General features: G+C 34.7%; 1 protein-coding gene across 4 annotated transcripts; it reads left to right on the top strand.

Annotated features, from left to right (window-relative positions):
* Window positions 1-332: 332 nt before the first annotated feature.
* Window positions 333-5,593, top strand: LOC108453192 (splicing factor U2af large subunit B-like). 4 transcript variants are annotated; one of them, XM_017751153.2, is made up of 13 exons: window positions 333-608; window positions 1,640-1,896; window positions 1,994-2,125; window positions 2,217-2,296; window positions 2,886-2,959; window positions 3,039-3,086; window positions 3,182-3,241; window positions 3,325-3,385; window positions 3,478-3,590; window positions 3,665-4,111; window positions 4,220-4,355; window positions 4,731-4,798; window positions 5,137-5,593. In XM_017751153.2, the coding sequence occupies exons 1-13, from the start codon at window positions 492-494 to the stop codon at window positions 5,272-5,274; spliced, it is 1,731 nt and encodes a 576-aa protein (XP_017606642.1). In that variant the 5' UTR covers window positions 333-491; the 3' UTR covers window positions 5,275-5,593. The 4 variants fall into 4 exon arrangements, with proteins under 4 accessions (XP_017606642.1, XP_052883734.1, XP_017606643.1 ...); XM_053027774.1 differs by lacking the exons at window positions 4,731-4,798; window positions 5,137-5,593 and adding an exon at window positions 4,465-4,679; XM_017751154.2 differs by lacking the exons at window positions 333-608; window positions 1,640-1,896; window positions 1,994-2,125; window positions 2,217-2,296 and adding an exon at window positions 2,341-2,658.
* Window positions 5,594-18,986: the final 13,393 nt, after the last annotated feature.

Here is an 18,986-nt window from a genome sequence, read left to right as displayed (position 1 = left end):
AATATGCATTTTATATTATACAAAAATAAAATTGACTCGTTTAGTTAGTATTTTAAAATTTATAAAACCACATCTATTTAGTATTCTTGCATTATTTTCAGTGTCTATTAATTATAATATAAATAATTATTTGATACAAGAACTACCTATTAATATAATTATTTATAATTTGACTTAAAAATAATTAATAATACCTTACTAAGTTAAGAGTTTTAATTTTTCTATAAAGGCCCAAAATGATGATAAGAAAAGCCCAAGCCCTACTCCCATTCTTACATGGGCCAGACTAAGACTAAGGTATTTATTAGACCCAACTTATAATCCCCAATTTTAGAATTTAAATACAAGGGAAAAACGAGAGAAGAAAATCCCTAATTTGTTTACTTGCTAGCTTATTCTTCTTCTTGCAGCCGACAAATCGAGTTTGGGATTTGGGAATTTGCTATTGGGAATTTCAAGTTACCAAATTTCCGGCCAAAGCTTGAGAAAAAATGACTGATTACGAAGAACCACGGTATCAAGGAAACGGAGATAACCTCGAAAACAGTTATGGCGGAGGTTCTTCTCCTAAGTCTCGTTCCGACGATCAAAACGATTCTAAATATCAGGTTAGATCTCGACAAATTCAGCTTTATTTCGTCTGTTAAGATTTTTAATTGTTTCTTCAAGTTCTTGTTTGAAGGAACTTCTAAGGAATTTGTGTGGTTTTGTTGGATTTTTTACCACGTAAAACCTTGAATTTATTGTTTGTTAGCTTTGGGGAAATCACAATGGGAAATCATGAACGGATAAGCTAAAAATATCAAATGTGCAATATGTAACGTGATTTTATTTTTAGATTGAACTATTACTTCATCATTAGTGTTTTAATAATCTATCTTGATTATACTTTGCGTCATTTGTCTTTCCTTTTCAGCAAACCTCTTAAGGAGTAAATAGAATATAGAAAAAATGCTAGCTAGCAATTGGAGCCCTAAATTTTAATGGGAGTTTTTCCAAGGCTCTATTTTTTCTTCGAATTAGGTTTATTTGTTTATCCGGAAATTTGGCTAGTTTGACAGATAGCATTTTGAATTTCTTCTAGTACTTAGTTTTGTTCTAACTTCAAGCATAAGCATTAGAAAATGATGCATATATTGTAAAATCTAGTGTTTTCTTTTCTTTCTTTCCTTTTTTTTTACAAATCAGTTTTTTAAAACAGCATGAGCTTCTCAGAATTCAAATTACATATTATGCTTCAGTTTTATCGTTCCTGTTTTTATCCTGTATGACTGGGGGGATAGGAGGAATTAGAACCGGGTTTTTTGGGTCAGGCAATCCTGTATGTTTATATCTCCATCTACTATGTTTTGCTGACGTTTGTTCTTATTTTAGATATTGAGTATTTACATATACAGATGTTCAGTTCTATTTTTCTCATTGAATTTGGCTAGTTGACAGGTTGTCTTTTCAATAAATTTTACTGCTTAGATTTGTTCTAGGCTAGGGTTTTTCTTGGAAAATAGTTTTCTTGATGTGAATTTTATGCCTGTTCTACATTTTGGATTTTAGTGTTATGGATTACATGCAACTCTCCACATTTGGTCTCTTAGTGATATAAGATAAATGCAACCTTAACTATTTCTTGTATGGGTCTCAGGATTATGAGAGAGAGTCTTCTAAAAGCAGGGAAAAGGAGAGAGAGAAAGGGCGTGACAAGGAAAGGGACAAGGACCGTGATCGCCACAGGGATAGGGATAGAGATAAGGATAGGGATAGGGACCGAGAAAAGGATCGTGATCGTGAACGCCATCACAGAGATCGTCATAGGGATCGTAGTAGGGAACGCAGTGAGAGAAGGGATCGAGGAAGAGATAGGGATGATGATGATTATTACCGCAGTCGAGATAATGACAGGTAATTTCTGCTTTAATATTAATTGTTTTGATCATTGCTTTTTTCTTCTTGTTAATATAGGTTAATGAGTTAATTTTTGCTCAAATGTTATTTACAGAAGAAGGGACTATGATAGAGACAGGGAGGATAGGCATAGGCGCCGGTCAAGGAGTAGATCTGAGCGCAGATCAAAGTCAAGATCTCCTTCTCGGTCTCGGTCTCGCTCACGCTCACGCTCACGCTCAAAGAGGTAGATCATGAAGAACTTGATTATAAGAAAAAATTGTGTGGTTGCAGTTATATATTCTGGTTTCTGGTATGCTAACTTCATTATTTTGCAGCAAAAGGATTAGTGGTTTTGACATGGCCCCTCCAGCTTCAGCAATGTTAGCTGCTGGTGCTGTGGCAGCTGCTGCTGCAGGTACATGTTCCTTTCATAAAATTTAATATTGTTATACATGGTTAACTGTTATTTTTGTTTTTGGATGATCTAGTGTGGAAAGTTCGTATCAAAATACTGGTCTGGTTTTGGTAAGCTGTATTTTTTCTTCTGTTTTGTATATATTGCCTTTTAAGCAGTGACCTTTGGGAAGCTATAATATTGTTTTAAATTTTTTTACTTAGTGAATAATTCTGGAACTGAGAGGGTTTTTGGTTTTGTCTTCTGTTTGGTGTTTGTTTGTTTGTTTCTATGTTTCTGTCTTTGTTTTTAAGAAGGCAATGGCGTGAGCCGACTTCTGTAGCTTTTATGTACAAGGAGGAATCAATGCACCCGTTTTGATGGTATTGTACGTCTTCAACTGGCAACTATTGCCTGTTTTGGTAGTCTTGCTAAATATTTCCTCCAGATTTTGCTTGTGATGAATTCCTTTTTCAATCTCTAAAAATGCGAGAGGTTTGCATATGCTATGGAAATGAAGCATAAAAGTCCTAATGCTAAACCCACTGCTATAGAATTCTGACTTTGATTTATAACTATGTCCTCATATGAAATATGAATTTCATTTCAGGGCAGATTCCGGGGACAACTAACCCAACCATACCTGGAGTGTTTCCTAACATGTTTCCTATTGCAACTGGACAGGTATATATTGCTCTCTACACCTGATATTTATGAGCTTGCTTTCTTGCCTGTAACTTCATTTAATTTTGGTTTTCTGCAGCCATTTGGTGCTCTCCCAGTTATGCCAGTTCAGGCAATGACTCAGCAGGTTGGATGGATTATGCATGCAATGTAGAATGCACCTTTCTTTAGAAAACAATATCTTGCATTACAGAAATTATTGATTTTATCTTGTGATTTCAGGCTACTAGGCATGCTCGTCGGGTGTATGTTGGAGGGCTTTCTCCTACTGCTAATGAACAGGTTCCACCTTACACTGTTGTACCATTTATTGCCATTATGATTGCAAATGGAGCCAATACTGACCCTTAATGTTTATATAATAGTCTGTTGCAACTTTCTTCAGCCATGTTATGGCTGCAATTGGTGGAAATACTGCTGGTCCAGGTATACTTGGGGGTTTTCTATATATTACATCACCAAGCTACCTGCCTTATTTTTCTTCTATATCTGCTCATTGTTTTTTGTTATGTATTCAGGGGATGCTGTTGTTAATGTCTACATAAACCATGAAAAGAAGTTTGCTTTCGTAGAGATGAGATCTGTAGAGGAGGCTAGTAATGCAATGGCCTTAGATGGGATTATCTTTGAGGTAATTTTAGTTTCTTTTTGGGTCTTGATGCCAAATCCTTTATATAGTTGTGCTTACATTTTTTGCACTTTCAGGGAGCACCTGTGAAGGTGAGGAGACCTAGTGACTATAATCCGTCGCTTGCTGCAACACTTGGTCCAAGCCAGCCCAATCCGAATCTAAATCTAGCTGCTGTGGGTCTAACGCCAGGTTCTGCTGGCGGGCTTGAGGGCCCCGACCGCATATTTGTTGGTGGGCTTCCATATTACTTCACAGAAGCACAGATTAGGGAGTTATTGGAGTCTTTTGGGCCTCTTCGAGGTTTTGATCTAGTAAAAGATAGAGAAACCGGGAACTCTAAAGGCTATGCATTTTGTGTTTATCAAGACCTGTCAGTTACAGATATTGCTTGTGCTGCTCTAAATGGAATTAAAATGGGTGATAAAACGCTCACTGTTAGGCGAGCAAACCAGGGTGCTACCCAGCCTAAACCCGAGCAAGAGAGTATACTCCAGCATGCACAGCAGCAGATTGCTTTGCAGGTTAAGTTTAGATATTATTCTTTTACTAAAATCTTATAACATCATTTCCCTTGCAATTTCGGGTGTTATTAGGTACATCTAATTTGCTTATTCTTTTTTCTTTTTCAGAGGCTAATTTTGCAACCACAAGGTGTGCCGACAAAGGTTGTGTGTTTGACTCAAGCGCTTAATGTTGATGATCTCAGAGATGATGATGAGTACGAGGACATTGTGGAAGATATGAGACAAGAGGGTGGAAAATATGGTAAAATCCCTTCTTAAACAATCTGATACCCTCTTTTTAACATGTGTACTCTCTTATCTATTTTTATTAATTTCTTTTATTTTCTTGTGTTTATATTTCTGTTTTACAGCACTTTCTTGTTCTACATTCTGCTATAAAGAATCAAGCCTAACATACTCAGACAGAAGACTTGCTATATCCCTCTAATATATTTGAATCTGCTTTCTCTAACCTATTCTTTTGGGATAAATGTGTTTTTTTCCCTCTTTCTGGAATTGAAATTTTTACAGAAAATATGACTTATATTTGACACTACTTTCTCTAACCTATTCTTTTGGGTAAAAATGTATCTTTTTTCTCTTTTCTGGAATCGAAATTTTTACACGAAAAATGCAGGTGCATTGGTGAATATTGTCATCCCACGCCCAAATCCGAATGGAGAACCTGCCCCAGGTGTCGGGAAGGTCAGTATTGATGCTTTTTACATTTTCTTCTGTGGTTTTCTAACTTTCTGTTTAAGTACTGCTATCTAATACTCGTTGGTCATGGTATGGGGATTAGATCTTCCAAAATCTCCAAATAAATGGAAAAACTTGGACATATCTATGTTGGATACATACCCGTGGCCAACATTTACACCCAAGTCCAAGTAACATAGTATATTTTTTTTCTTTGGTTTGTAGTTATTTGATCATTGTCTTGTCTTCATCTTATCCATGGTATTGGCAAGTGAATGCATTGACTTGGTCATTTCTACTCTATTCAAACTCCTGATGTTACTGTAATTCTCCGGTGCAATTAGGTATTTCTGGAATACTCGGATGTTGAAGGTTCCAAAAAGGCTCAAGCTGCAATGAATGGTCGGAAATTTGGCGGAAATCAAGTTATTGCCGTCTACTATCCAGAAAACAAGTTCGCACAAGGGGAATATGATGGCTAATGCAGAGATATAAAATCATCATAGCATTGTGCTTGTACTGATTCTATGTTTTTGTCTGATCATTATCTGGTTCCTAAGGAATTTTCTAGTGGCAACCTGTGGACGAACTTCGGAATTTGACAGTGGAACATATCATGTCATAATACGTCAAAACTAGTTTAGATGAATGTGTTGTTTAATGATTTTTTGAGCCTTTGCTGCGTGAATTGCATTTTAAAACTGCGGTGGAACCAAATGCAGTGAAAAAAGTACTTAAGATCAAAGTGTGTTGTACTGTTGTCGAAAGAGGTTTTGGAAAATAAAATGTTAATTTGAGGGATGATGCTGTGAAGTGAAAAAATATGCATTGATATTATGATATTTTAGTAAAACTATAAAAATAATTGTAACTTATTATTAATATCTTGATATTTGAATAATTAATATTAATTATTAGTAAATTTTAATTTAAATATATAAATTACATTTTAAATATAAAAATTATGTTTAAAAATGAATTTTAATAGAATAAAGCATAAATTCATTAGATTAATTTTCATAAAATAGAGGTGAAATTTATAATCAAACCTAATTAGTTAAGTAAATATAAAACACGTATATATAATTAAAATCAATAAAGCTTGATTGATTTAAATATCATTGTACCATTAAATATTGGCAAATTACCATCTTGGCGAGAGAAACAGTTCGTGACAACCTTCTCACGGCGGAAGAGGTAGATCATTTGGAACGTAGCACTAAAAAAATTAAGGCAGCAATCAGAGATGCTCTTGGTAGTTAGAGGATCGGTTCTCGATCCTTTAAAGATTCACTGTTGGAGTCAAAAGTTTTCCCTGTTTTTTGTTGTACTTCTTTTGCGGTGGATGAGGATGATCAAGACTCGGATAAGGAGAGTCGAGAAAATCTGAATGGAGTGGAAACTCTTCCTACAATACGTATTGGTAAAAATATTTAGAAGGAACTGCGCAGGCCCTGGCATCAAGCACTTATTACCGAATTACTCGGTAAAACAATTTCCTTCAACTCACTATTGGAATAAGTTTCAGTTCTTTGGCGTTTGGATGGGATTTTGAATTCATCGACTTGGGTTATGGATTTTATGCGGTCAAGTTTGAGAAACAGGAAGACAGATTCAAAGTGATGATTGAGGGCCAATGGAAAATTATGGACCATTATTTGACGGTTAAAAAATGGAAGCCAAACTTTCATCCCGAAACAGCAGTTGTGTCGTCAACAGTGATTTGGATTCATCTTCCTGGTTTACCTTTGGAGTATTTCCATGAATCGATGTAGGAAAGCTTGTGGGGAAACCAATCAAGGTTGATTCGAATACATCTTTGGGGACTCGAGGCAAGTTCGCTGGAATATGTGTGGAGGTTGATTTGTCAAAACCTTTGTTGTCGCAAGTACGTATTGGTAACTTTGCTCAAAACATCGAGTATGAGGGTCTCCATACTGTCTACTTTTCTTGTGGTTGTTTTGGTCACCGTTTGGAATCCTGCTCTCATCAAGCGGCACAAAAGGAGCAGGTGTAGCCGGAGGCTGTGGCCACGACCCACGGTGACGGAAAATTTGGTCGACGCTGATGGTCCAAAACGTTATGGGCCGTGGATGTTGGTTAAAAGAAACCCGAGTGAAGGCAAGAAACACCAGCAACAAGAATTTAGGGATGGGGCGTATTTCAGGGATTCTAATAAATTTGAGATTCTCATGGAGGAGAATAATCAGGAGATTGAAGCTCTTTAAGGATATCCGAATTGGGTCAGAGGATATCATGGCCGCTATTAATGTGGGGACGGGGCAGAAAAATAATGGGTCGAGAGTTGGGCCTTACAGAGTGAGAGAATGAAGGCCTCAGCATGGGCGGATTACTTTACAAGAATGGTTGGACAGAGTTTTGATCAATCCGGAAGCTCTGAATTATTTTCCAGAGATGAGTTTGCTTAATATTATAATGCCACGGATATATTTTGATCGCCACCCAATTCTTCTTAATACTTTGGGTCGTTATGTCCTTTCTAAGAGACTTGCGGCCTTTTAGATAGAAAGCTGCCCGGCTTACTAGTATGGACTTTAAGGAAATCTTCACGAGAGAGTGGATGGAAAACTCGAGCAGTGTTGCACATGCCATTGAAACTGTCACTAGGGCTATTAAGGAGTGGAAGTCCTCTTTTGGTAATATTTTTGGTGAGGAAACAGTCATTGATCAAAAGGTCGCAGGGTATTCAAAATTCACCTCTGTTGTATATTTTCTTATTATTTGCAACAATTAGAAGCAACTCTTAATACTGAATACCAGATCATTTTGACGCAAGAAGAATTATTGTGTCTTCAGAAATCTCTTTTAGACTGGATTTCTAAGGGTGAGTGGGACACTCAATTTTTTCACCTTACAACGTTGATGTGACGAAGTCGAAATAAGGTGTTGGGTTTATTCATTGATGATTCTTGGGTAACTAACCAAAGAACTATCATGGAACATGTGGTAAGTTACTCTGATCAACTCTTTGCTAGGAAGCAGGTATCGTCGTTACCTCGTGATTTTTCTGATTTTCAACCCTCACTTGGTTTCGATAGAAGAGGTTCGTAATAGCCTTTTTTCCATTAAAAAACTGAAAGCTCAGGGTCTGGATGATATTCAACCAATCTTTTATCAAAAGCATTGGGATTCGGTGAAAGATTCAATATTTGAATTTGTCAAGGGGGCATGGAATGCGGGTACTTTGTTTTCATTCCTAAAGTAGCAGCAATAGATAGAATCTCTTTGTTCCGACCTATAAGCCTCTGCAATACTTCCTATAAAGTTTCATCTAAAACGGTTGTCAATCGTCTCCGTCCAGTATTACAACATCTCATTAGGGAGCACAACTGATAATATTTTGGTGACACAGGAAGTGGTTCATTCGATGATGAATATGAGAGGAATTTAGGGGGCGATGTTCTGAAGGTTGATTTGCAAAAAGCTTATGATAACGTCGACTGGAGCTTCCTCAAGTTTGTCTTGATTGAATTTGGTTTACCGCACCATCGTATTGATTTGATCATGTTTTGTGCGCAAGCTAGCAAAATCACCCCGATTTGGAATGGCCAAGTGACTTCAGAATTTTCTCCTCAACAAGGCTTGAGACAGGACGACCCACTGTCACCATATCTCTTCATTATGGTGATGGAAAAGTTGTCACACATGATATTCGATAGAGTCAGAAGAGGTAGTTGGGTGCCTTTTAAAGTCTCTAGACGAGGTCCCCGAACCTCACACATTTTTTTCCGCTGATGATTTATTGCTTTGTGTGAACCAGTTGAGCATCATCCAAGGTTGCCTACATGAATTCAGTGCCGCGTCTGGATTATCTATAAACTTCTCCAAGTCTAAACTGTTTGTTTCCCCTAATTACAGCATGTTGCATCTCCTTCATTGAGGGCTACTTGTGGTATTCCGCTTGCTAATGATTTAAGAAAGTGTCTTGATGTACCGATTATTCAGGCTTGTGTAACGAAAGAGACTAACACGCATATTCACAATACTTCGGCTTTAAACAGGAGTTTCCAAATAGAGCAAATGAGGTAAAATTTTCTCCACTTGAAAATCGTATTGATAGACTAACTTCTCTTGTTCAACAATTGACCATAGGAAATTCTCAATAAGTGCAAACTTGTAGGAATGGGATTCATAATTATTACAGTTATTACACTAATGTGTACCCCACATTCCAAGAAGATCTCTATGAGCATATTAAAGAAATTAGAGGATTTTTCAATTGACCACAATAAAGATATGATCCTTATGTCAATACTTATATGAATGGACGGATTATCTCGATTTTAGTTATGAACCAAGTCCATATACTCCCACGCAATTGTTGTGTTCAAAGCAAGTCTCTTGAGGTTATAGTTGAAACTCTCACTAATATAGTTCAACGTCCGCAAGCAAATATGGAGAACCATCCAAAAAATAGAAAATCAAATCAATTAACTCGTAATTTTATTGAGTGGATTAGAGTCTCAAGATAAGGAAACTGAAAAAAAGGTGGTCACTCTTGAGGAATCAACTATCAACCTAATAGCAAAGAACTAAAATCATTCGTGATAGAATCACCTTCCCTAGAAAGTCGAAGAGAAAATAGAAGATGAAGTCACAAGGGAAGAGATTAAGGATGAAATAACAGTGCAAGATGATAACTATTTTGTTGAGCCTGTGCACTAGGATTTTATCATTGTTCCAAATAGCTTTAAGCCTAATAAAAATCGAGAATACTAAAATTTCTTCCACGAATTTTTTATTTTTTATTGCTCGATTTATTTTTAACCAATTTTCACTTTCTATAGGTTATGTCAAACTGTAACACCCCAAACCTGGCCTATATGTTATGGCCGAATCTGGCAATATCACATTAAAGTTTTTTTTTTGAAAAATACAATTCCGTTGAAAAGCCTGTTTTATGTTAAACCTCTTTGTGATCTTAACGAAAATTTAGGATGCCTCGTTCATTATTAAAACTCAAGTCGTTTAGCAAAGGGTTAATCATATTTGTAGGACCCAAATTTTGCCTGGGCCTAACAAGGAGAGCCCAAAACACCAAATAAGTTAACAGTCTAATTAGCACCCCACTAAACCAACCATTAACTCCATCACCCCACTTGCCTGCAAAAAGAAAGAGGCAATCGGTTAACAAACAAGTTGTAAAATTTGGCTATAAAAGCCATTCAAAACCATTGTAATTGGGGGTTCTGTTTTGTGAAGAAAAAAGGAGAGGGATTCGAATACAAGAAAAAGAGAGACTTTCAATACAAGAAATACACGAGATTAATCAAAAATCAAAATAAATGAGGTGTTTTTTTCGTCTGTTCTCGTTTTAAGTTATTTGTTTATTTTATTTTATCTTTCAATTTTTTTTTTTTTACATACGAAAGTAAAAACAAAGGGGAAGAAGCTTACCCATTTTAAAATTACCAAAAAAAGGGTTTTTTTAGGTCCGATCATTGTGTATGGTGGTGCTAACGGCGGCGCGTGGAGGTCCTGTGACCGGAGCAAGGCCGGACCGATGTTTTAGAAGGGAGAGAGAGTGTGTTATTTTTAATATTATTATTACTTTTACTATTATTCTATATACTATTACTATTTTCTTTTTATTATTATTAATAGTAACGTAATAGTGTTTTTATTATTTTATTATTATTTTTACCTTTTTATTACTATTATTATTAACCTATTATTATTATTTTTATTAATATAGTTTTATTTTATTTTTTTATATTGTTATTATTATTAGCACGTATATTATTATTATTAATGTATCATTGTTATTTCTATTTTATTATTACTTTTATTACTATTGTTTCTATTATTATTATTTTATTACTTCCATTATTACTATTATTTTCTTTTATCATTATTGTTTCCTATTATTATAAATATACTATTATTACTATTTTTATTTTATTATTATCATTATTTACATAACATTTCTATTTTTATCATTAATATATTATCATGCTTATTAATATTCTATTATTATTTTCTACTTTATTACTGTATTATTACTATTATTATTGTCCTATTACCAAACTAATCAATTTATATTATTATTATTATTATTATATTATATTTTTTTCCTTTTGTATTTATTTATTCGTTTTATTTTTATTTTTTACAAATTTTATTTTATTTGTTTATTTGATTTTTACATAATATCTATTTCCAACGCTTATACAAATTATTCATTTTAAATGTATTTATTGTTTGTATTAAACTTTTCTTCATGTGATTTATTTTGCTTTTTATATGTATATACATTACTTAGATTTTGTCATATATTATTTAAAAAAATCATTTTGTATATTATTGATTTTAGATTCTTTTCTCACATTATTATTTTGAACTCATTTATTATTATTTTCAAATTATTTTTACACTCTATTTTGATTTGCTTTGTTTTTAATTTGTTATATATGTCTTTTAATTCATTTGTCTTTGATTATCATGTTAGTTTGTAAATAATGTATATTAGGTGACCATCATAAATCGTTTTATTAGTGCATTCGATCTTGTTTACGTGGCAATTGCATTCGCATATCATGGTTTCAAAGTAAAAAATACACCTCTTGCACTTGATATTATTATTCAAAAGTTTTCGAAAATAAGGCAATATTTCGTGTTTGGAAATTCGAGAAATCATGCCCTAACGTGCTGGGCTTCGATTTATCGTTTGACCAAATAATCGAATATCCTTTTGAAATTTTAATACATGAATTTTGGAAATCATGAGATGATCTTGTTTCGAGGATTTGAATTGTAATATCCTAACGTACTGAATGTGATATTTTATTCCTTCAAAATAAGAGAATCTTAGCATCCAATTCGAGTATATTCAAACACTTTTAAATGGGGTTGTATTTGTAAAATCATTTCAAATTTTTGACATTAAGACATTAATTAATCGATTAAGTACCAATTTTGGGCGTTGCGAGGGTGTTAATCCTTCCTCGTACGTAACCGACTCCTGAACCCGTTTTTTTGACTTTCGTAGGCCAAAACCAATATTTTAATAAATCAAAACGTTTTATTAGGTGATCCGATCACACCTAAACAAAAAGGATTGGTGGCGACTCCAAAATTTTATTTTAAAAAGTCGATTCCTTTTTTTCAAAAAAATGGTTTCGACAGCTTGACGACTCCACTGGGGACCAACAGTCAAGCCGTAAAATTGATCATTTTCTGTCTTTTTATCGAAAAATTGAAAATTTGATTTGAAAAATCATGCTTCTTTTGTCGCATTTATAGGTGTCATGTCATATGTTTATTGTGATTTGAGATACGTAGGATATTCCTGCGTCATATTGCATGACCGTTGTGGTCACACCTTTTAAATGGGAGTGAGAAACTATGCCTTCGTGAGGTTTTCACCTCTGCATGGCTTAGTGAACTGCTTTCGGGATACATCCGTACCTATGTTTTCGTGAGGTTTTCACCTCCACATGGCCATAAGGAAATGTATTCCCCTGAACTAAACTTGATCCACATGAGCCTATAATGGGTGAGGATCGAAGAATCTGCTGGTTCAAGTACCCTGTCTTTAGAACCAAACCACATATAGCGAGCCTTAAGAGCCCACCCTAGGTAGAGCCACTCCAAACCCTAGTGGTTACCCAAGTAAGTGCTCTATTTTCTATTTATGTATTTGTACTGACATGTTTTCTTTTGTTTTGGTTATGATTGCATTGCATTTTCATCATAGAAAAGAGGTGTTGATTCACGTTCAGTTGCTAAATAGAGAGCTTGTCATGGAAAATGAATTTCTTGATAAAGGGGAATACAATACGACCATCCGAATATAGTCTGAGTAAACACGACAAGAGAAGGATGAGAGTTCGTAGAGGAGTACACGACTTGGCTTCAAGATTCAAGCCAACAAAGATTATTTTGGAACCGTCAATGTCTCAACTTACATAAAGAAGCTAACGAGCATCACGAGGATGAGTGAGTAAGGAGTAGCAGCCCAGATCAATCAAAAAGAAGATAATTTGCAAGATTTGATTTTAGCGTCTGAATATGAAAAAAAAAGATCGATGTCTTTGCCTGGAGTATACGGGCAAGGCCGTACATATTTCCGCTTTATGTAAAAAGATTTGTTGTCTAGAAAAGTTGTTCTAACAGAATTGAACCAGAATCAACGTCTCTTTTTGCATTCATTTCATGTATCTGCATTGCATTTCATCATATGCATTGAATGTCACAAAAGGGCCCTAATTAGTTAAAAAATTATTTCAGTTAATCTAGAAACCGATAAAAACCTACCAAGCATGCATCTTTACTGTACACGAAGAAAAACTAGAGTGATAGATGAAAGACTAGAAAGGTTAGAACCGATGCAAAAGGAAATGCAAGAACAGATGCAAGCACAAATGCAAGAACAACTGGCTAAGATCCAACAGGATATGAGGGACCAGATATTAGAATCCCAAAATAACATGATAAACCAATTGACACAGTTGTTGACTCAAGGGTAAGAAAAATGAAAAAGCCCTATGGTCAATACTGGGAATGATAATGAAGATCTTCACTACCCTCGGGTTTTACACCGACAAATGTTCAGACATAACCTGAGGTGTATACACGAAGGCCATCTGTTACAATCAGGCCCCAACAATTTCAGGCCGGTGATTTCGCGCCTATGAATTACCAAGTCGGCTCAGGCTCTAATTCAGGGAATAACTCAATTAATCCCGTTGTCCTCGATCTCGATGAAGAAACAGAAAAGACAAGGGTGGAGCTCTCGAAACAATTGGAATATCGATGCAAGTGGTTAGAGGAAAAGTTCAAAGCAATGGAAAGTGTTGACTATCATTGTGGAATTGATGCTAAGGATTTGAGCTTAGTTCTGAACTTAGTGCTTCCCCCAAATTCAAAACTCTAGAGTTTGAGAAGTACAACAGGACTAGCTGTCTCGAAGCTCACATCACCATGTTCTGAAGACAAATGGCAGGCTATGTCAATAATGACCAATTATTGATTCACTGTTTCCAAGAAAGTCTGGTTGAGGCAGCATCCGAATGGTACAACCAACTGAGCCGTGCCCAGATCAATTTATGGAAAGATCTAGCACAAGCTTTCATGAAGCAGTATAGTTGTAACACCCCCTACCCGTATCCGAGCCTAGAATAGGGTACGAGGCATTACCGAACTTAATATGATCAATCATGTAAAAATCAGCCATAAAATTTCTTCTAAATTAAAAACTTTCATAGATATGTTTAACGTCCCTTATATGGGCCTACGAGGCCCAAAACATACATTCAGGGTGGTTCGGGACCAAACCGTAAACATATGAAACTTTTGCAACACTTAGAAAATTTTCACACTTTGGAGAGTCACACGCCTGTTTTCAACCCGTGTAACTCTCTGCTTATAACTTCATCACCTTGTCAACAGACACTTCATATAAATAACAAGAAACGTGTATGGGCTCAATTCTCATTAAATTTCTCATATATATACACAATTTCACGTTATGTAATCATACAACATATGTTAGCCATATCTCGTAATCTAAATATATTTTTATAACACTTATCTTGATTTCATACTATTTCATATTTAAGCTTAAATAACCAAAGTATTTGAAATATTATCTTTATGCAAATAGTACACATGAGGTATATAATTCCATAATTATGAATAAACACATTTATTAAACATTTTCCATATTCATATATCAATGTCTCATGTCTCCATATATCAATAACCGTCATTTTCATGAATTTCGAGTTCAATTTCATAATTACTTGTCTCGTGTTCAATTTATTCCATGTCGGAACTTTATTCATTAAAACATTTGAATTATCAATACATATGGACAGTACATTCAAGATGAATAATTATATAATCATAAATGAATTCATTTATCAACCAAGTTCTATACTCATATCTTATCAACTCGTACTTCCGTGTATCACATAATTCCATGTAACACTTACCAAACTTTGTCAAATTAGTGAACGTCTTACGGAATTGAGTACTTCGTTTTCTCGATGCCATAGTTCAACTATGGTCTTACACATCTTCACATAATGACGCCATAGCCCAGCTATGGTCTTACACATATTCATATATCGATGCCATAGCCCAGCTATGGTCTTACACGTAATCACATATCACATATCGATGCCATAGCCCAGCTATGGTCTTACACGAATCACATATCTCACTGATGCCATATCCCAGATATAGTCTTATACAGTAGCATATATCACACCGATGCCATATCCCATATATGGTCTTATACGAAAATCACTTGTCACTTGTAGCCGAAGCTACCACTATTCACTGATCAGGTAGCCGGAGCTACCATTTTCATCGATCGTGGCCGAGCTACCACTTTTCATCGATCGTGCGAAGCTACCACTTTTCACTTGTCATTTGTCCTTGATCAGATAAATGTAGCCAAAGTTATCACTTTCACTTGTCCTTGATCAGATAAGTGTAGCCCAAGCTATTACTTATCACTTCCATTTGTCCTTGATCAGATAAGTGTAGCCGAAGCTATCACTTATCACTTGTTGCCATGGTCCAACCATGGTCTTTTCCTTCAATTCATCTCGTCACTGAGCTGAAATGTTCAATTTGATCATTTATTCAATTTTCATGCTTTTACATTATTCACGATTTTATCATCAATATATATGAAATAACACATCATGAAATTCATAAAATTAACAAATAATCACTAAAATTTAGCCATATAAACTCACAAGTTCAATTTTTGTATTATAACGATAATCATAATTTCATAATAAATATTCCAAATAAAACATTATATCATTTCTAATCCAACATTTATCGATTATAATCGGGATGTGATCAATTTATTCATGAGTCATTCATATATTTTTCGTCCTCCTCCTTTCCATTCACATCCTTGGTATAAATAACACACTTGTAAGTAACCTTATCCATAATTTTCACTAATTACTTATGTGAATATTCAAGCTATCCACCTGTGTCATAGCCACTAAATTATTTATATCTGAAGCTACGAAACTCCAAATTAAGATCCACTAATTTTCCTTGAAACTAGACTCACATATCTTATTACTATAAAAATTTCATAATTTTTTATTAAGCCAATTAATACAGTTTATTCATTGAAGTCTCCCTTATTCTATTGTCTGATAGTTCCTACCCTTCTTCACAAAAAATTAATTATCTCCTCGTACAGGATTCAAATGATGTTCCCGTTTGTTTCTCTTGAAAATATACTCATTTAGAATTCTAAAAATATAAATTTAAGCCAATAAATATTTTTATCCAATTTTTGATGATTTTACAAAGTTAGAACAGGGGAACCAGAAATCATTCTGACCTTGTCTAACAAAAATTTATCATATCTCATGATTTACAATTTCATTGCTTACATCATTTCTTCTATAAGAAACTAGACTCAATAAGCTTTAATTTCATATTTTATTCATCCTCTAATTCCATTTCTACAATTTTTGGTGATTTTTCAAAGTTAGACTACTGCTGCTATCCAAAACAGTTTTAGTGCAAAATGTTGATTTTCATTTGGTCCCAAATTTCACAATTCATACAATTCAGTCCTTACTCAATTAACCCCTCAATTAAGATAATTTTCTCAATTAATACTTTTCCTAGACATTATAAGTTATTTCATAACTATTGAAATTCAAAATTTCCACATAAAACTCTAACTTCAAACTCTTTTATAATTAGGTCCCAAACATTCACTTTCTATTCAATTCTTTCAATAAAATCAACATATAAACAATTTAAAGTCTAATTCCATGCCAAATCATCATATACTTCCAGCACATATTCATAGCGACTTTCAATTTCTTTCATAGAATCAAAAACTAATGAATTCAACAAGTGGACCTAGTTGTAAAAGTCACAAAAATACAAAAATTTTAAGAAATAATCAAGAATTGAACTTACTTGAAGTAAAAATATGAAAAAACAGCTTAAGGAAACTCTTTCATGGCGTTTTTGCTGATGAGAATGCAGAAAAATAAAGAGAAATCTAGATAATTCCACTTTAGTCCTAGCTTTATTAAGTAAATTTTGCAATTTTCCAAGTTTTCCCTTAATTCTCCTTATTTTCTTGCTGATTTCATGCCCTTCCAGCCCAAAGAGACCTTGGGTCTATTTACATTTTAAACCCTCTTTCTTTTATCATTTAAGCTATTTAATCATTTTTCACAATTTTGCATTTGATACAATTTAGTCCTTTTTGTTCAATTAACTATCAGAACTTTAAAATTTCATGACGAAACTTTAATACTAACTTATTAACACTCCATAAATATTTATAAAAATATTTATGGCTCGATTTAAAATTCTCGAGGTTTCGATACCTCGTTTTTTTTCTAATTATTTTAAAATTTATTTTTAGTACACTATTCACTATTTCAAAATTTTTCCTAACTTCACATTTAAATTATACTCACTAAATTAATAATATTTCCTACTCATTTGTCGGATTTAGTGATCTCGAATCACTGTTCCGACACCACTGAAAATTAGGGTGTTACAATAGTTATGTGATGGATATCACTCCTGATAGGATCACTTTACAGAGCATGAAAAATAAACCAAATGAGAGTTTCCGGCAATACGCCCAAATGTGGAAGAAAGTTGCCATACAAGTCCAGCCACCTCTCCTAGAAAAAGAGACCACCATGCTATTCATCAATACCTTAAAGGCTCCATTCATCACGCATATGTTGGGGAGTACCACTAAAAGCTTCTCAGATATAGTGATGAATGGCCAAATGATTGAGAACTCAATAAAGAGCGGGAAGATTAATGCGGGAAAAAGCGCCAAGAGGTCAACCCAAAAGATAAATGAAAATGAAGTGAATAATATGAGCAAAGAGTATTCCAAATCGGTCACCGTAGGTCAGCCGAAGATAGTAACCACCAACCATCAGTCCCCTCCGAGACAAGCAGAAAGGTTAGAGTTCACACCTATACCTATGACATATGGAGAGTTGTATCAGAAGCTATTTGATGCACACATGGTGTCCCCTTTCTACTCGAAACCCGTGCAACCTCCGTTCTCAAAATGGTATAATGAGAATGCTCAATGCGAGTACCACGTAGAAATAACAGGGCACTCAATCGAAAACTGCGCTACGTTGAAAAAGTTGGTCGAAAGGTTCATTGAAATGAGAATTGTGAAGTTTGACGATTCCCCAAAACCTAATCGCTTTGACAATGAAGTAAATGCGATATTTGAAAGTGGGGGCAAAAGAGTTGCGATGCCTTGAACAAGTCAAAAGCCTAGAAGGAATATCGGGGAATCTGAATAACATATCCGAAGAGGGAACCGGGGAATAAAAGTTTCCAAACCCTTACATATTTGGGAGTGTTTTGAGCAATGGGACTGTGGAAGAGATTCTTGTATTTTTAGAGCTAATCTAGAGTAATATTCAAAACACGCTTTTTGCTTTAAGCCTAGAAGCAATAAGAATTCTTTTGTGAAATAGGCTTGGGTTCAAAATCTTTATTTCAATAAAATGCATCTTTTTGAGCAAATATTCTTTTATTCTGTATATTCTTTTGTTCTTGGGACTCTCTTTTAAATATGCTTTTATTCTTCATTCATGATCATACCATACAAATAATCATCCTTAGAATCATTTATTCTTTAGAATCTGCCTTCGTACCTACAACAGGTCCCTAGATATCAATAACGTGAGCAATGCTGACACTGACTTAGAGTTTCCTTTTGAGTGAGATATGTGTTTAAGGGGATCTCAGGACTTTGAAGATGACAGAGATTGTGACTTATCTCCTGATTTGTTAAGAATGGTAGAAAAAGATGAAAAACAGATCCTACTCTACAAAGGGTCAGTGGACATTGCGAGACTAAGAAAGAGGTGAAGGTCGAAGCCTAGCTCACCACAAAGACAAAGCGAGACATCATTGGGTTATTCCTAATTCAAAGATGTTTTCGCATGATCACATCAAGATATGCCTAGGCTACTAAGTCGTGAGGATGCTATAAGGTGCTCGAAAAGCACATGATAATAGTTTTTCGATGGCCAGGTTAATCATGAGGTTCAGATACTGCTGGTCCACCATGAAAGGGGATTGCATCGGTTATGCCATAAATGCTAAATTTAGGGAGAGAAGATTCATGTGCTTTATTTTGTCATAAATTTCCTCTATGTATGGGGCATGGATGCTATTA

Source organism: Gossypium arboreum, chromosome 5 (assembly GCF_025698485.1).
Source record: "Gossypium arboreum isolate Shixiya-1 chromosome 5, ASM2569848v2, whole genome shotgun sequence".
In the NCBI taxonomy this organism is placed as follows: Eukaryota; Viridiplantae; Streptophyta; class Magnoliopsida; order Malvales; family Malvaceae; genus Gossypium; species Gossypium arboreum.
This window is presented reverse-complemented; position numbering and strand designations above follow the sequence as displayed.

Coding starts and splice junctions, on each gene's coding strand:
- LOC108453192 (XM_017751153.2), top strand. CDS start 492: ATGACTGATTACGAAGAACCACGGTATCAAGGAAACGGAGATAACCTC. Junction 2,126..2,216: donor TCACGCTCACGCTCAAAGAG/GTAGATCATGAA, acceptor ATTATTTTGCAG/CAAAAGGATTAGTGGTTTTG. Junction 3,242..3,324: donor CTCCTACTGCTAATGAACAG/GTTCCACCTTAC, acceptor TTTATATAATAG/TCTGTTGCAACTTTCTTCAG.